The 17,293-nt window shown below is 40.6% G+C and overlaps 1 protein-coding gene across 2 annotated transcripts in view; it reads left to right on the top strand.

The window, feature by feature from the left end:
* Positions 1-6,791: 6,791 nt before the first annotated feature.
* LOC107691331 (leucine-rich repeat-containing protein 38-like) overlaps positions 6,792-17,293 on the top strand; it is a 38,338-nt gene continuing 27,836 nt past the window's right edge. For both annotated transcript variants that reach the window (XR_001634529.1, XM_016489885.1), the window contains exon 1: positions 6,792-8,380. Coding sequence is in view for 1 of the 2 variants with exons in the window: in XM_016489885.1 (XP_016345371.1) it covers positions 7,753-8,380 (628 nt within the window). In the remaining variant the exon portion in view is untranslated. The remainder of the gene's footprint in view (positions 8,381-17,293) is intronic.

Raw genomic sequence — 17,293 nt, 5'->3', positions numbered from 1 at the left:
CTCATTTCTGGTGTAGAACTACATCCAAATGAGCCAAGTAAATGCCCTTGACTGGCCTGCACAAAGCCCAGACTTGAATCCAATAGAAAATCTGTGGAGCACACTGAAGGCCAAAGTCCATGCCAGGAGACCAACAAATCTGGAGGAGCTTGAGAGAATTGTTAAGGAGGAATGGGCTGCAACTCCTCAGGAGACATGCCTGAAACTTGTTGAGAACTACAACAAACGACTAAAGGCTGTTATCAAGCAAAAGGGATTCACTATTGACTATTAACATCAGAGGGCTAAAAATTTTGGCCTGTAGACTTTGTTATTCTTGGTTATAATTTTTATTTCTATTTGTATTACAAACATTCCAAGCTTACTAAATAAACTATTATGTTTAGAAATGCTGTGTTGAAAAAAATCTTCTCTCTGTTAAACAGCACTTGGGAATTATTAAAAAAATAATGAAATATTATAATATTATAGGGGGCTAATAATTTTGACATCAGCTGTATATATATATATAAATTGCTTAATTTCTACAATTACTAAACCTGAAAAATAAATAAATAACAGGGCTAATAAAATGACAAAAGCACAAATAACAAAACTACAAAAAATGTAACTAAAATTGATAAACTGATCATATTAACAACAATAATAATAAAACGTAAATTCTAAATATTGATAAATACTAAACTATTATATAAATAATACTAAAACAACACTGATTCACTGAGTGCAATTCAAACACATTCTTATGCTTTATCTATCAAACACTTCATCACAGCATTCTGTTGTACAAAAAGTTTTAAGATACAGTAATTGTCAAATATTAATTTAGTACCTCATGCTAACCACAAAATAAGATTTTTCAACATTATTCTAATATATTTCAATAATTTACAACAATTTTATAATATCATGATATCATAAATATTATTATAAATAATATATTTGCAATATAAAAAAGTTCCATAATTACATTTGTTTATTAATATTTCACACACGCAATGATAAAACATTTCCAGCTCTGTCCACAAGAGGGCTGCTGGCACTCGTTACACCACCCAAATTACACTAGCGCCTGTTAACATTCTCAAACAGGTTGGGGTTTAAACAATCAATAATGCATGTTTTCACACAATGCAGTCATCCTAAAATAGCCATGGCCTTAAGTTCCCTCTTTAAAAAAAAAAAAGCAAAGTACAGTGGCACTGAAGAACTTGACATCTGCTGAACCCGAGAAAAACATAGAGCTCACTTTGATAGACCTGTCATCATTTGGCTGTCACGCTCACATAAACGCCTCCTGTAATAGCACGGGTGTGAAGGATGCTGAGATGTTACTCGAGCAATACGACGTTAATGCTGTCCACTAGCAAACCTCAGCCAGACAGAGAGATGAGGACGCTCAGGGGACGGGCGACGGGGGCAGATGGCAATCAACGTGATGAGGGAATGAGAAACTAAATGGATGTCACTTCCAGCTTGCCCTGTTTGTTTTGTCTTTTTTAACTTTTCCTCTCAAGGCGGGTTGTGTCATTCTCGCCTCACGGTGTTCTTGCGTTGGAGGGAGGTGAGTGATTCGCACCCATTCCCCCTGCTGAGACGTGGCCCCCCCCCCCCATGAGGGGATCGATGTGGTACCGTAACAATCTATACTTTTAATTTTCTCTCGCTGTATGACACCAGAACAAGACTTGACTTTGCATTACCACAGACTGTCTGCTTGATGCTGCTGAAGAAGACTCGCAACAAGACACTTAACAAGACTCACAGTCAACCAAATACATGCATTGGCTTCAGACATAACCAATTTAGATGCAAGTCTTAAAGGCATAGTTCACACAATTTTTTTTTTGCAAAATTCTGCCATCATGTACTCACCCCCATGGTGTTCCAAACCTGTATGACTTAATTTTCTGTGGAATGTAAAATGAGAAATTATTAAGAATTCTGCTGGTTGCCGTTAGGGGGAATACAACTTTCAAGCTTCAAAAAGGATGCAAAAGCACCACTAAATAGTCTAAACCAGTGGTTCCCAACCCTGGTCCTGGAGGCACCCCAACACTGCACATTTTGCATGTCTCCTTTCTCTGACACACCAATTTCAGGTCTTCAATTTCAATTTCCCCACCCACAATTGTACCGTGATTCGTTTAACATCTCAACCGAATTGAATTGTCACATATTTTTATTGATTTTCAACTAGCTCGGGGCCCATCATTGCATCCCAATTTAAAATGGTTTAATATTTATGAATTAGATTATTTACTTATCTGTTTCGTTGCGAGTGAAGTGCACTTGTGGAAACAGCCCCCCCCCCCCCCCATGCTCTTTTGATTGTTTGTGTTTTTTTATTGATTTTATTGTGTCGTGTAGCCGTGCCACAACTAATTGCTTGTCGCCAGAATCTTATTGCATCACGTCTAATAAGAATAAGAAACTGTGTTACTGATCTGGTCACATATGTGTTAACAGCTCATGGCATTTTAAGGTAATCAGTGAATAACAACTTCAAACAAGAAAATAATACATTTATATGGTGGTCCAGTAGTGCACAACCCAACAAAATCTCCAGAACACAACATCTCCACATTTTGTTGTATTGTGGCTTGTTTCCGTTGTGTTGTGCTAATTTCATTGTGTTGCAGCTTGTTTCCGTTGTGTTGTGCTAATTAAATTGATCAAAAGTGACAGTAAATACTTTACACCGGATGCCGTGCGCGTGCCCAAAGACAGTTGGACATAGTGTTGTATTTTAAGGGTGAAAAATTAATATAAATACTGTTAGGTTTCTGGCACAAACCGATAGTTTCGTGTCTTAGGACATCAATGTGTCGTCACAAGCTACAGGGTATAATTTGGATTTGTCTGTGCATGTTTTTTTTACTCTCATAGATTTTGTTACCATTGCCATGCATTATACGACTGATAGACTGCAACGGTTAAAGTTAAAAATCATCATATGTGTTCTACTGAAGAAACAAAGTCACCTACATCTTGGATGCCCTGAGGGTAAGCAGATAAACATCAAATTTTCATTTTTGGGTGAACTATCCCTTTAAGTAGAATGCCTCAAAACTAACTGCATGGAAACAAACGAACAGTGCATCTCTCCTTTTGTGCTCTATGGAATAAATAAGGTCATACTGATTTGGAACAACATGAGGCTGAGAAATGATGACACAGTTGTCATTTATGGGTGCACTATCCCTTTAAGAAGGCGGCTCACTGACAATTCTACTAAAACTCACTGCAAGAACATCTGCTCTAAAGCATTTTATCAGGAATTATTATTTTTCTCTTTGCATCTGCTTCTGTCTGTGCTCATTTGCACAATGCACAGCTGACCTTGAGACAGAACCCTTCTGAGAGCTTTCAAGAACAAGGCCCCAGCAAACCCAGTAAATCTTATAGTTATATTACACATGATGTGACATTGGTATGCCATCTTTAGGTCATTAGGTTATTGCTGTTATGTATTCACAGTGAGTACAAGGAGAACGCTAATGGACTGCCAGAGAAAGGACGAGATTGTATTTATGAAGCTCTATGCTTTAATCACTGTACATGACATTCATATTGTGTGGCATTCACACAAAAATGTCAAAATAATTTTTAGAAGCTCTCAATTTTGCCACTTGATATATATTTTGTTTATAGTGTGTAACTGCTGAGTTATGTAACATAAGCATTAAAGAGGCACACTTGTGTGAATCATCATTTTCGTGTCTCCGTATCAGATGTGTTCACTTCTGTCACCTGCTCTTCTCCGCGATAACACATTCATCACTGATATCCCGACTTGGTGCAAACTTGGCATCCTTTGGCTCTGTCCACAGCTTTAGTCTCGACAGCTGCCTGAGCGTTTTGAATGTCCACCACATTCCGAGATCTGCTCAAAGGGAGGTGACATTTCAAGTATTTCCAAAGCCTCTGTTTCTCTCCTCTGGGAAAACCTTGCTCTTTTGCTCTGTTCCAGGACCAGCTAGCTTTGTCCAGATGCTTATCGTTAGCAATTGTGAAATAACTCTTGCAACAGAATAAAAGGGCAACATCCGCCAACACCTGTTGTTTCTGTGTTACCCCCCACCCTCCAGCCCGCCCTGCACTGGACATGTGCCTCCACAGGCCACCAGCACCCTACCGAGCCAAACAACATGCTGCACTTGACATTCATTACTTATTGATGCACAGGGCTTTAACTGCATCTGGGGAGCTTTAAGCATGTTTCCTCCCAGTAGCTGGCTCTCCCATACTGACCCAAACCAGCTCATTCATTGTCTCATGCTGGGCAGTGCTGGTTGTCTTGCCCTTTAGCAATGCATAAACACTACAAAGTGTGTGCTAAGTTAGTGCTTTATTTTCTATGATTATTCTTTGTTTTCTTTAGAAAAAAAAAAGAAAAACAAAATTGTGGCTTGGTAATTCTTGTAATAAAGTGTAAATTATTATTTTTTTATTAATTTCTTTTATCGGGTTATGTAAATTTGGCTTCTAACTTCTGCTTTTTAACTTAAGTCTAAGATTACTTATTTTAGAATATTAGATCATTTTGCATATTTAAATTGACTAACTTCACAGGTAACGAATACTTGAGATGACAGCAAATTTTTAGAGATTTATATAACATTGTGTAATTAGTAATATTCTTATTGTTCATAGTAAAAGCTGTGACATCAAGTTATAATATCAATTAAATAAGAAATTTGTCTGCACACCTGGAAAGTTTCTGTTCTTGTAGTTCATTGTGCAATGCAAATTACATAACTATCAAACTTTACTTAATTAAATTGGACTTGTTTACCTTACGTGGCAAAAATACCAATTGCAACAGAAATCAATAATGAGAAAAATTATTATTTAGTGTCTGCTCTGACATGGTCCTAATATAAAAATATCCTTCCAGCTAAATGCATTTTTTTTTTAATATGGCCTGTCTTGAATAAGAGTTTGTTTGTACCATATTAAGTATAGTATTTATACTCAGGGAATGGAAAGTCATGATTGCAATTCCCTGTCATAGACACACATGCCCCTATTTTCCATGCGCATCTCATTAATTGTGCAGTTTTATGGTAATATGGCCTCATTCCAAAGATAATTTGAGGGATCCTTCAAAGGCTTCCGTTCTTGGTCCGGGTCTGAGGTCTGTGGGGATGGACCGGGAGGAGACTTAATTTTACACATGCAAAGTTAACTATGGAACTTCAATAGAGAACTTCACCTTTGGGAGTGTGCGCTATTATAAAGACATGAGCGATATTCTAGATACATCTTTGCTTTCCTTGTATTGCATTGATCCTTAGATCCTGTCTGTATTTCCAGGAAGGCATAGGAGGGGTTATAGGTAAAAAAGCTGCTGAATGCTATAGTATATACATTAATGTTTATTCATTTTCCAAAAGCTTTTATCCAAAGTGAAACCATGAAAATGGAATTTGCATACGATAGTCAACATCTCACAAATTTACTATGAAAAAGGACCATGCCCCCATTAATTGTGAATACCTAATTGAATCGGTCACACCCACAGGATGTTGAATTGGAATGACAGGAAGTGCAATTCTAAGAAATTTAGCAGTCACACAATCTACATGTTGTGATGTAGTATCGAATACTATTTCCTGGTCCAAGTCTCCTTTTTTACTCCTCTTCAAGTTAGAATACTATCTCAGCAGCTGTTTATGAGCACTGTTTATTTAAAGAACACCTTTAAGGTAAGCTTTTAAAAGTTCACATCTCATGGTGTTCACAACAGTCTCTGGCTCACGCCATCCTGTACACCAATATTTTAATGATTCATAAAAAATTAATCGCTGTCTGGCCATCTAAGATTTCAGCATGAAGATAGAAGTTAGGATCATGATTTTTCAGTAGTACTATTAGCACCATTTTTTGTATGCTTCTGTTTGCACCATTTTTTATTTATTTTTTGCTTTTGGAATATAATGGAGTGATGATGGAGTGTATATACAGTATATGAATTCTAGACAATTACTTTTTTCAATATGACAAATTATAATTTATGTAAAACTTTATGTGAAAGTTGCTAAGATCATTGTCTTCAAGAGGGAGGTTGGCACACACACAGAGAATGTCCTTCTGCAAGATGTTTTAAAACCTGCCTTTATTCTGGATGAGTGCACTAAGCAGTGAGCTGTAAATTACAGTATTCACTCTAGGTCATGACTCTTTCAAATACCCTATTAGATTGCAGACTGATAGCTTTGTGACCCCATCATGCCATGTTTCACCTTACAATTCATGTCATTTTCTGGTTTTCTTTGTGTCGTGACCAAAGTCTGCTTTCCTAATTCCATTTACCTGTCTGGAGACACTGAAGGAGCTGTGTGAGAGTCTGACGCTGTCTAGCTCCTCCCTGCTGTCCTTTACTAAGCGGCAATGATTGAGTGAACTGCCCGGTGATAGCTAAATGAATAAAGACGTGCCCTTTGCTTCCAGAAACGTCCCTAATTAACTGTGGCACTGACGTCTGCTTAGTAAAATACAATAAAACAGGGCTGGGTCTGTGTGTTCCTTACATCTGAAAAACTTTGGGAATCGATTTTATGTCGTATGAAGGTCAAGCCGAGAGAATTACTAGAATCTCTTATGTGGGTTCAAATGCTTTTCTGTTTTTTTGACATACAGAATAGATTTTCATAAAGTGGAAGAGACTAATAAAGGCTGATAAAAGAGCACAAAAACATGAACGCATGCAAAATCTGTTGCAATCGTGTGACCGTTTATCTAACAAGGAAATTACATCACATGTTGAGTGCATGGTCGCCTCATCCCTCCATATTAAACAGCAAAGACAACACAGAACAAAAGCAGTGGAGTCCATGAGCCAGCATGCTGATAGACTTCCCCCGTTCCACACGCCGGTCTCTAATCTGCATGCAGACAACTTCTTTGTGGATATTTGGATTTCCTCACCATAGCAACAGAGCTGCAAAACCGTGCTGTACAACCTCTCATCAGACACAGTCGTGCCTAGGCATCGCACGACGCGTGGGAGCCAGACGAAAGGGAGATAAGAAGAGGAAAAAGAGCGGGGAAGAGGACACCGCTGCCTCGTACCTAATTCTCTGTGGGAATTCTCCTCATTAGGACCATGACAGCTCAGTTACAAAGGCTCCGAAGTGCCAAGGGTCATGTTCACAGCCGCCGGTCGAGCAATCATTCCTGTGCTCAGCTGAGGGACAAATGGAGGGATGCAACAATTTCACTCTTTGCTCACCATGACAGAGCCTCTCTTTGCTGAATCCATTTGTGTCAGACCGCCAGGCTTCGATCAAGCTCGGGTTAATTGCGAGAGAGCGGCTGGAAGAGCCCCCCTCCTCTTCCACGCTGCCAATCTGTTCGTGCCTCTGATTTTCCACACATTTTGCTCTCTGGTCTCTGTTTACCTCTGTCTGCTGCTTTCTCCACCCCTTTCCCTCAGTCTCTCATGCTTTCGCGCTCCCTCCCACAGCTCGCTATCTCTCCTCCCCTCGTGCCTTTAAAGCCAGCAGTCTGCTCGTCACTCCAGGGCTGCTTGCTACATGATCTCTCGGAAAACAGTGTCCGCGTCTTGCTCGAGCCGCTCCATGTGCAAACCTTAAGATTTCTTGCCCAGGACGGCAGGATGCTCCTGTGCTGGCACTGATTCTCTGCTCAGTTTTCCCTTCCCCTCCCCTTTCCTAATCTCCTGCCCTCTGACCCTCATCCCTCTACCCTTGACCCTATTCCCTTTCTTTTCCCCCTTTCTTGACCATGTTGCCATGTGTTTACCAGCTCCAGCCTGTCCTTGCCTTGCTCTTCTTCGCTTTGTTCACTCAAGGGGAAAACTGTCCAGCAACCTGCCTTTGCCCAGACCCTCACACTGTGGACTGTAGCGGGCGTGGACTTACCTATCTTCCAGACGAGATCCCCTTGGACGTGCGGAGGCTGCTGTTGGCGAACAACTGGATCCCACGGATTCCTTCGGATTTCCTCGTGCTCTACAGCGACCTGGTCTACCTGGACCTCCGTAACAACTCACTCTCGCACATTGAGCCAGGCACCCTTAGCACTTCCTCCAGGCTGGTTTTCCTGGACCTCGGTTGCAATAACCTGACCGAGATCCCCAAAGGGACTTTTGGGGAGTCGAGGAGCTTAATTAAGTTGCGCTTGGGCAACAACCCGCATTTGAGCATGGTCAACGAAGATGCTTTCATGGGTCTTACCTCCTTGCGTGAACTAGAACTAGAACGCAATGCCCTGTCCGGGCTACAGGTGGGTGCCCTCAGCCAGCTTCCCTCTCTCAGGGTGGTAAGGTTAGAGGGCAACCCTTGGGTGTGCAACTGCAACTTTGCCAACCTGTTCACCTGGCTGGTGGAAAACAGTCACAAGCTTCCCAATGGTGAGTCTTTGAATCTGGCATCAACTATTGTAGCTTGTTGAACCTTGTCTCACTGTTGCATAAACGTTACTGTATGACAGGATTCTTTGCTATTTATATTACTCAAGATTAAACAAGGGACCTCTTCCTCTGATCTAAATATAGCTCTCTCTCCCACCCCCACAATGACTACAAGGGATTTCCAGAGTAATGACAGATAAATGAGGACAGCGCGGAAACAATGTGCGACCCCTTCAAGTATGCAGTGATGCCCTTATCCTCGACAGAGCTCACGTTTTGCATTCCGTATAGGAATGTGGTTTGTGATCGTTATACATGTTGTGCATGCCAAACACCTGCTTACACCTCGTGTCTGCAAACACCTCGGGTGTGATATACCAGCCGGTTATGGACATGCTATTTATATGGGAACTTTCTTACTGCGATGCTGTTCTGCTGTTCTTTGGGGTTACCGTGATGGAAATAACCTGTTTATCTGTGATTAGTTTGTTGTAGAGTTCACAGAGGTTAAAGTTATAGTGCACTCCAGAATATAAATTATGTCATCATTTATTCAACTTCATAACTTTCTAAATCTGTATGACATTCTCCCATCTATGGAACATAAAAGAATGAGAATTTTGAAGAATGTCTAAGTGATCTTTTGTCCATACAGTGGAAGTCAGTGGGGTCCAGTATTGTTTTAGACCCTACTGACTTTCACATAATGGACAAGAACAGTTAAACATTTTTCAAAATATATAATTTTTTGTTCCTCACAAGAAAGGGGTTTGGAACGACACAAATGTGAGTAATGATGACAGAATTTTCATTTTTGGCATTTGATTTTGATGTACTGATGAGTACTGTGGTTACACCATGTTTTGATTTGTTTTGACCATAATTGTACCATAATAATACCATGACACATGTGCATGGTAATCATTCAGTGTCATAATATATCATAGGACCATAATAATACCCTCACTGTACAATGGTTACAGTACTGTTTTGTAAGGGTAGTTCAGTATAAAAAATATGCTTGTTCTAAAAGCATAGAAAAAGCATATATAATCTCTTGTCTCAGACATAGTCATAAAAAAAACATTTTGTAGACTGAGAGAGAGAGAAAATTAAAGAGCATCATTCTCAGGAGAAGGGTCACAATGGAAAAAAAAAATCAGCTTATACAGAGATTCAGTTCACTGTCTGACAAATAAAGCTCAGTGTTGTTCTGTGAAATAGATGAGGGTGGAGATGGGAGCTGGGGAATTTCCACTGGACACTTTATTTAACATTCATCGACATAGCAAATAGCAAAAAGAAGCATTTTTACTTTCTGTGGATGCTTGTCTTTATATTGCTGAAAGCTGAATAGTAACAACATATTAGAGGTACTGTATATTTCTTACAAATAAAATAGCTGAAATAAAATACAAATACAATGTTTACAGCATTTCCACTGAAGTTGTGTTGCATTCTGTTCAAATAAATATTTTAATAATGTAGCAAACCCACAAGCAGCGTAAACTCAGGGAGATTTACAACTTGAAATTGTATATACAATCCTAGTCATCATTTCTCTCTGGATAAAATAGAAAATAGATAACTCTGAACAAACATTATATCTAATGGGCAAACACCATGCGGCCCCAGAGCTCCATTATGTGTCATTTAGCTGAGCTGCTAGCGCTGTTTGTTTACATACGAACATGACCTTACTTTAGTGCAATGAGAAGTTAAGAGCTGCTTATGGGGAGTAAACACGTGAGGGCTGATAAAAGACAGTCCTCATGAGTCTCATGAAACTTATAGGCCCTAGTCTTTGATAAAAGTTTCTGATGATTCAACCACAGTGAGCAGAAAATAATCTTGATTACCATATCACTGGGCCATTTTCATTGCATTCGCATTTGCTATGCTAATGCACATTTTGATTCGGTCCTTGAAAAGATGTTTGTGCACTGGGTAAAATATGAGATCCCTCAGTGGCTCTGACAAATAAATTTATCATGGGCTTTCAAAGCAGTCATCAGAGGGTCATAATGAATTGTATGGGAGAAGGGAGCCAAGCTCACATCAGCATCAGCGTCAGCAGCAGACGGGGAGCCAAAAGCAAAGCCAAGCCTCCGGCGTACCCACCAACAGGCCCGCCGTAGATGCACTCTGAAATTGAGTTAGGAGCGCACATCTCACCTCATGTTTTCCACTTATTTCTGCATCACTGGGCTCTTATGACTTGAGGAATTCCGAGAGCAGCTGGTTATAACTACAAACAGTCTAGAATGACCTTTGCAGCGAACATAAACAGATGACTGGACTGTGCATGGACAGCAAGTCCTAACAGGCTATTTATCTGCCTGAAGATGGACCTCACTTATGTTGATATGATGAATGAGAGCATCACACTAATTCATTCAGATTGATAACTCATGTGTTGTGATCTAATCAACTACTGCTGCAATTATTGATTTGAATACAGCAGATTATACTTGGTGCATTCCATGTCTAGTCTAAGATATATGATAGTAAATTCTCCAGAGAAAGAGAGTAGAGAAACTGTATATGCTGCCTTAGGGTTTAGGAAAATGGAGTTTTAAATCAAATGAACATTAGCTCCTCTCCACATATAAGAGGAATGGTTTATTACCCTCTTGAACTCCTCATTTGAACCGCTGATCTCACCCGAGATGCTTTGTGTTGGTCAGAAATGCAATTCGCGAATGCATATCTGCAGCATCAGAGCTCACCGTGGATTATCCCCTTAATGAGAAGATGGATTTCCCAGCAGCAGGAACTATCAGTTCTTCTATTTCTAGCTGCATGAGAAAAATGATAAAGGGAAATTAGGATATTAGAAACTGAAAATATTACTGTAGATTATCCTCTCACCCACCGTTCCTCAGGCTGTTACATTGTTTGATCTGATCTCACTAAAATAACACCCAAAGATCAGAATCAGAATTCATTAGAAACATTGCTGAATCCCTGAAGAATTACCATTTTATTCTTAACCTCTCTGCTATTGCACATTCATGTTTCAGATGCTATTATCTACCGCATACAAACTATGTTCAGATGAAATGTTAAGTATGCACTTAGGTTCAAGAGCATATGTGATTTGTATGAATGAATGAATGATGCATTTGTATAGCGCTTTATTGTGTATTGCTGTACACCCAAAGTGCTTTACAATCATGAGGGGGGGACTCTCCTCAACCATCACCAGTGTGCAGCATCCACTTGGATGATGCGATGGCAGCCACAGGACAACGGCGCCAGTGCACTCACCACACACCAGCTATAGGTGGAGAGGAGAGAAAGTCATAGAGCCAATCAAGTGGTTGGGCATTATTAGGAGGCCATGATTGACAAGGGCCAGGGGGGCAATTTGGCCAGGACACCGGGGTTACACCCCTACTCTTTACGAGAAGTGCCATGGGATTTTTAATGACCAGAGAGTCAGGACCTCGGTTTAACGTCTCATCCGAAAGATGTATGTCTTGTATGCATGTGTTCAATACATAAGTACGTGACATCACTATGTTTGACAGATGGATACTCGGTTTGGAGAATGAGGGTGTCTAGATAATCCTCTGTTCAAGTTCAAATACTTTATTGTCATTCTAGCCTTACAACAAGTGTCCAGCAGAACGAAATTGCGTTTCTCCGAGCCCAATGCTCAATGTGCATAATAGTGCAAGCATAATTAACAAAACCAACATTAAATAAACATAATATACATCATGACAAACAAATAACATCATATACATTACTATACATCTTAAGGTAGTGCAAAAATGGGTGTATTGCACATGATTAAACTATGAGTATATAATCAATACTGCTCATAAATGTCAGAACAGAAGAAACCACATAAAAGATTCAAGCAATCTGTACATATATAACAGCAGTCCATCAGGTAGCAGCATAGGGACGAATAACATAAATGAATCAATCAGTCTATACCTATGTATTCAGTAGTCCAGCAACCAGTATATCTGTATATGTCAATGTGAACTGAGCAGTCTAATAGCTTGTGGAAAGAAGCTATTTCTGAATCTGGCAGTCAGTCTTGCATCGTATACTTTGATAGCGTTTGCTAGAAGGCAGAAGGGTGAACAGTCCATTGGCAGAATGGGTGGAGTCACTGATTATTTTGGAGGCTCTACTAAGGCATCGTGTCAGATGTAATTCCTGTATAGATGGTAGAGAGGTCCTGATGATTTTCTCTGCTGTCCTTACCACTCTCTGGATAGACTTGTCTGTAGCCATACAGCTACTAAACCAGACTGAGAGGATGCTGGTCAAAATAGCTTGTGGAAAGAAGCTATTTCTGAATCTGGCAGTCTTGCATCATATACTTTGATAGCGTTTGCCAGAAGGCAGAAGGGTGAACAGTCCATTGGCAGGATGGGTGGAGTCACTGATTATTTTGGAGGCTCTACTAAGGCATCGTGTCAGATGTAATTCCTGTATAGACGGTAGAGAGGTCCTGATGATTTTCTCTGCTGTCCTTACCACTCTCTGGATAGACTTGTCTGTAGCCATACAGCTACTAAACCAGACTGAGAGGATGCTGGTCAAAATACTCTCTATTGTGCCTCTGTAAAAGGTTGTAAGGACAGGAGGGGGAAGGTTTACTCTCCTCATCTACCTTAGGAAGTGCAAATGCTGCTGAGCCCTCTTAACCAAGGAGGTGGTATTAGTGGTCCATGACAAGTCTGCAGTGATATGCACCCCCAGAAACTTGGTGCTTCTGACTGACCCCACAGTACTGCCATTAATTTTAAGTGGATTATGAACTGTCTGCTTCCTCCTGAAGTCAACAGTAATCTCTTTGCCTTGCTGACACTCAGTGACAGATTGTTGTTGTCACACCAGATGACAAGCTGGTTAACTTCCTCTCTATAGGCTGATTCGTCCTCGTTGCTAATGAGGCCCACCACTGTTGTGTCATCTATAATAATAATAATAATAATAATTAATAATAATTAGTTACATTTATATAGCGCTTTTCTGGGTACTCAATGCGCTTTACATGAAAGTGGGGGAATCTCCTCAACCACCACCAGTTTGCAGCATCCACCTGGATGATGCGATGGCAGCCATGTTGAGCCAGAACGCCCACCACACACTAGCTTATTGATGGAGAGGAGACAGAGTGATGAAGCCAATCAGTGTATGGGGATGATTAGGAGGCCATGATGGTCAGAGGCCAATGGACAAATTTGGCCAGGATGCCGGGGTTATACCCCTACACTTTTTCGAAGGACATCCTGGGATTTTTAATGACCACAGAGAGTCAGGACCTCGGTTTAACGTCTAATCTGCGAATTTAATGATATGATTCAAGTCATAACTGGCACAGCAGTCATTAAACATCAAGGTAAACAACAGTGGGCTCAAAACACAGCCCTGAGGGACCCCGGTATTCAGATACTTTGATAGCGTTTGCCAGAAGGCAGAAGGGTGAACAGTCCATTGGCAGGATGGGTGGAGTCACTGATTATTTTGGAGGCTCTACTAAGGCATCGTGTCAGATGTAATTCCTGTATAGACGGTAGAGAGGTCCTGATGATTTTCTCTGCTGTCCTTACCACTCTCTGGATAGACTTCTTGTCTGCAGCCGTACAGCTACTAAACCAGACTGAGAGGCTGCTGGTCAGAATACTCTCTATTGTGCCTCTGTAAAAGGTTGTAAGGACAGGAGGGGGAAGGTTTACTCTCCTCATCAGCCTTAGGAAGTGCAAACGCTGCTGAGCCCTCTTTACCAAGGAGGTGGTATTAGTGGTCCATGACATGTCTGCAGTGATATGCACCCCCGGAAACTTGGTGCTTCTGACTGACTCTACAGTACCGCCATTAATTGTAAGTGGATTATGAACTGTCTGTTTCCTCCTGAAGTCAACAGTAATCTCTTTTGTCTTGCTGACATTCAGTGACAGATTGTTGTTGTGACACCAGATGACAAGCTGGTTAACTTCCTCTCTATAGGCTGATTCGTCCTCGTTGCTAATGAGGCCCACCACTGTTGTGTCATCTATAATAATAATAATAATAATAATTAATAATAATTAGTTACATTTATATAGCGCTTTTCTGGGTACTCAATGCGCTTTACATGAAAGTGGGGGAATCTCCTCAACCACCACCAGTTTGCAGCATCCACCTGGATGATGCGATGGCAGCCATGTTGAGCCAGAACGCCCACCACACACTAGCTTATTGATGGAGAGGAGACAGAGTGATGAAGCCAATCAGTGTATGGGGATGATTAGGAGGCCATGATGGTCAGAGGCCAATGGACAAATTTGGCCAGGATGCCGGGGTTATACCCCTACACTTTTTCGAAGGACATCCTGGGATTTTTAATGACCACAGAGAGTCAGGACCTCGGTTTAACGTCTAATCTGCGAATTTAATGATATGATTCAAGTCATAACTGGCACAGCAGTCATTAAACATCAAGGTAAACAACAGTGGGCTCAAAACACAGCCCTGAGGGACCCCGGTATTCAGGATGATGGTTCCGGAGGTTTTGTTCCCACTCATACTGTCTGGGGTCTATCAGTGAGAAAGTCCAATATCCAACTGCACAGTGAGGTGTTAATGCCTAGTGGGCCAAGTTTTTTCACCAAGTGCTGGGGGACAACTGTATTAAAGGCAGAGCTAAAATCACTGAAAAGCATCCGCACATAACTGTTCTTGCTCTCCAGATGTTCCAGGCTCAAATGAAGTGGTACTGCTATGGCATCATCGGTGGAACGATTACGTCGATATGCAAACTGAAATGGGTCAAACGCTGCAGGGAGTCCTGATATGATGTGACTTTTGACCAGTCTTTCAAAGCACTTCATCGCGATGGGAGTGAGGGCTATCGGGTTATAGTGATTGAGTGTTGATACTGGTGACTTCTTTGGCAGTGGTCTGATGGTAGTAGACTTGAAGCATGAAGGTACAATGGCTTGGCTTAGGGAAGTGTTATAGATGCCCGTGAGGACATCCGTCAGTTGGCCCGCACATTCCCTTAGTACATACCCTGATATATTATCTGGACCTGCAGCTTTTCTTGGATCAACCCCACGTAGGGTCCTTAGGACGTCAGCTGGATCGAGACAGTGAACTGCATCATCTGGACTGAGGGGGAGTTTCATTTTCACCGTGTTGTTCTTTTCCTCAAACCTGCTGAAGTAAGTATTGAGTGTATTAAGGAAGTCAGGGTTGTCATCGCAGAATGTTTGGGAGGACTTGTAGTCTGTAATAGACTCTGTGAGCATCAACATTCAGAATAAATGAGAGCTTATTACAGTCAATCACTGCCAAGCCTAGTTTGTGTCACTAAAGACCAAATCGTTTGAGCTAATTGTCTTTTTTCATCAATATAGCAGTTTTTATTACATTTATTACATCACTAAAATTAAATATAATTTTTAAATATTAGATATATAGATAGATAGATAGATAGATAGATAGATATAGATAGATACAGATGAATGGCTCTGCTATTGAAGTTGTTTATACTACGCTTAACGTGGCTGGTGTGTAACCAGTGCAGACTTGCTCTGTGCTTGTTTGTGCTGGTGCTCTCTTTCACACATTTTGATTTCCCATGTGCCCATGTGATCATATGCCCTGAGCACAGACTAGGTAGCCTGGCAGAGTGGGTTGCACTGGATAATGGCTGATGTAATGATATAATGGATGGATAGGCCCGTACTGTGTGACCTTTGAACTATGTCTGGTGGATAAAGGCAAAAAGCTGGCCAGTAGGGGTGTCTTTTAATGGATGGATAAATAAATATATGGTGAAGTTAAATATATGGTAATTCCGATCAAAAAGCAAGCAGGTGATATCCACTCGCCTTAAAGTTGACATATCATGAAAATTTGACTTTTCCAGGTTTTAAGTGCTACAGTCAGGTCCCCGGTGCATCTACCAACCAAGGAAACGTGAAAAAGATTAACCCAGTAACTTTGTTTTGGTAAGCCTTTTTCTGCAAGCATCTGAAAAAACGAGTGCGTCTGATTTCACTCCCCTAGTGACGTGGCAAAGGGATCTCATCATAATATTACCGCCCCTTAATCTGTAAGCGACAATGGTGTACCAGTTCTAATGCCATGGTGAAAGTTTGAGCAAAACATGCTAACTGTTCTGTCTTTGGCTGCACAGACGAGCACAGAACACTATTTAGAGTCCCAGCCTCAGAGGAGACAAGAGAGCAGTGGATTTATTGATTTATTTAATGTATATTTCTGCTGCCACACAGATCTAAAATAAACATGCGATTTCTTCCCCAGCTGTTTACCTTCACAGACATAACCGACTGTTTTTGTAACTTGTGTGTTTTTAACGTAAACTTGTGTGTGAATGAAAACTTAGTTTAGTACTCACATGCTGTGACAGCCGCTTTCTGTCCGTGTGCTTCGGATGTGTGCACTCAGAAAACTGTATATAAGAAGTTTAAACTAATATGGTTTAAAACGTATGATTTCAACACGATAAACATGATAATCAGAACCAAAACTTGTTTTATAGCAGGTACGAGCTGTAATGGCACAGCTCTATTCTGGAAAAGGGGGCGGGGAGCAGCAGCTCATTTGCATTTAAAGAGACATGCTCTAATGCAGTGTGTTTCTCAAATTTTTGTAAATTATATAATAAATTATCTGTGGGATATTTTGAGCTGAAACTTCACAGACACATTCTGGGGACACCAGAGACTTATATTACATATTGTAAAAAGGGGTATAATATGTCTCCTTTAAACTTTTTTTTTTTTTACTATACATACAGAAATAAAGTGTCTTTTTTAATAAAATCAATGTGAAAACCAAACAATATCTTTAATGATCATGAAGTGAAATAGTGGGGAAAGCACTGTTGCCCACCCCTTAATCTATAAATTCTGCATAACCACTTCAGAATGACAA

The sequence above is a fragment of the Sinocyclocheilus anshuiensis genome, unplaced genomic scaffold (assembly GCF_001515605.1).
Source record: "Sinocyclocheilus anshuiensis isolate Anshui unplaced genomic scaffold, SAMN03320099.WGS_v1.1 scaffold1154, whole genome shotgun sequence".
NCBI classification, from domain to species: Eukaryota; Metazoa; Chordata; class Actinopteri; order Cypriniformes; family Cyprinidae; genus Sinocyclocheilus; species Sinocyclocheilus anshuiensis.
The sequence above is the reverse complement of the archived record's forward strand: the minus strand, read 5'-3'. Positions and strand labels throughout refer to the sequence as shown.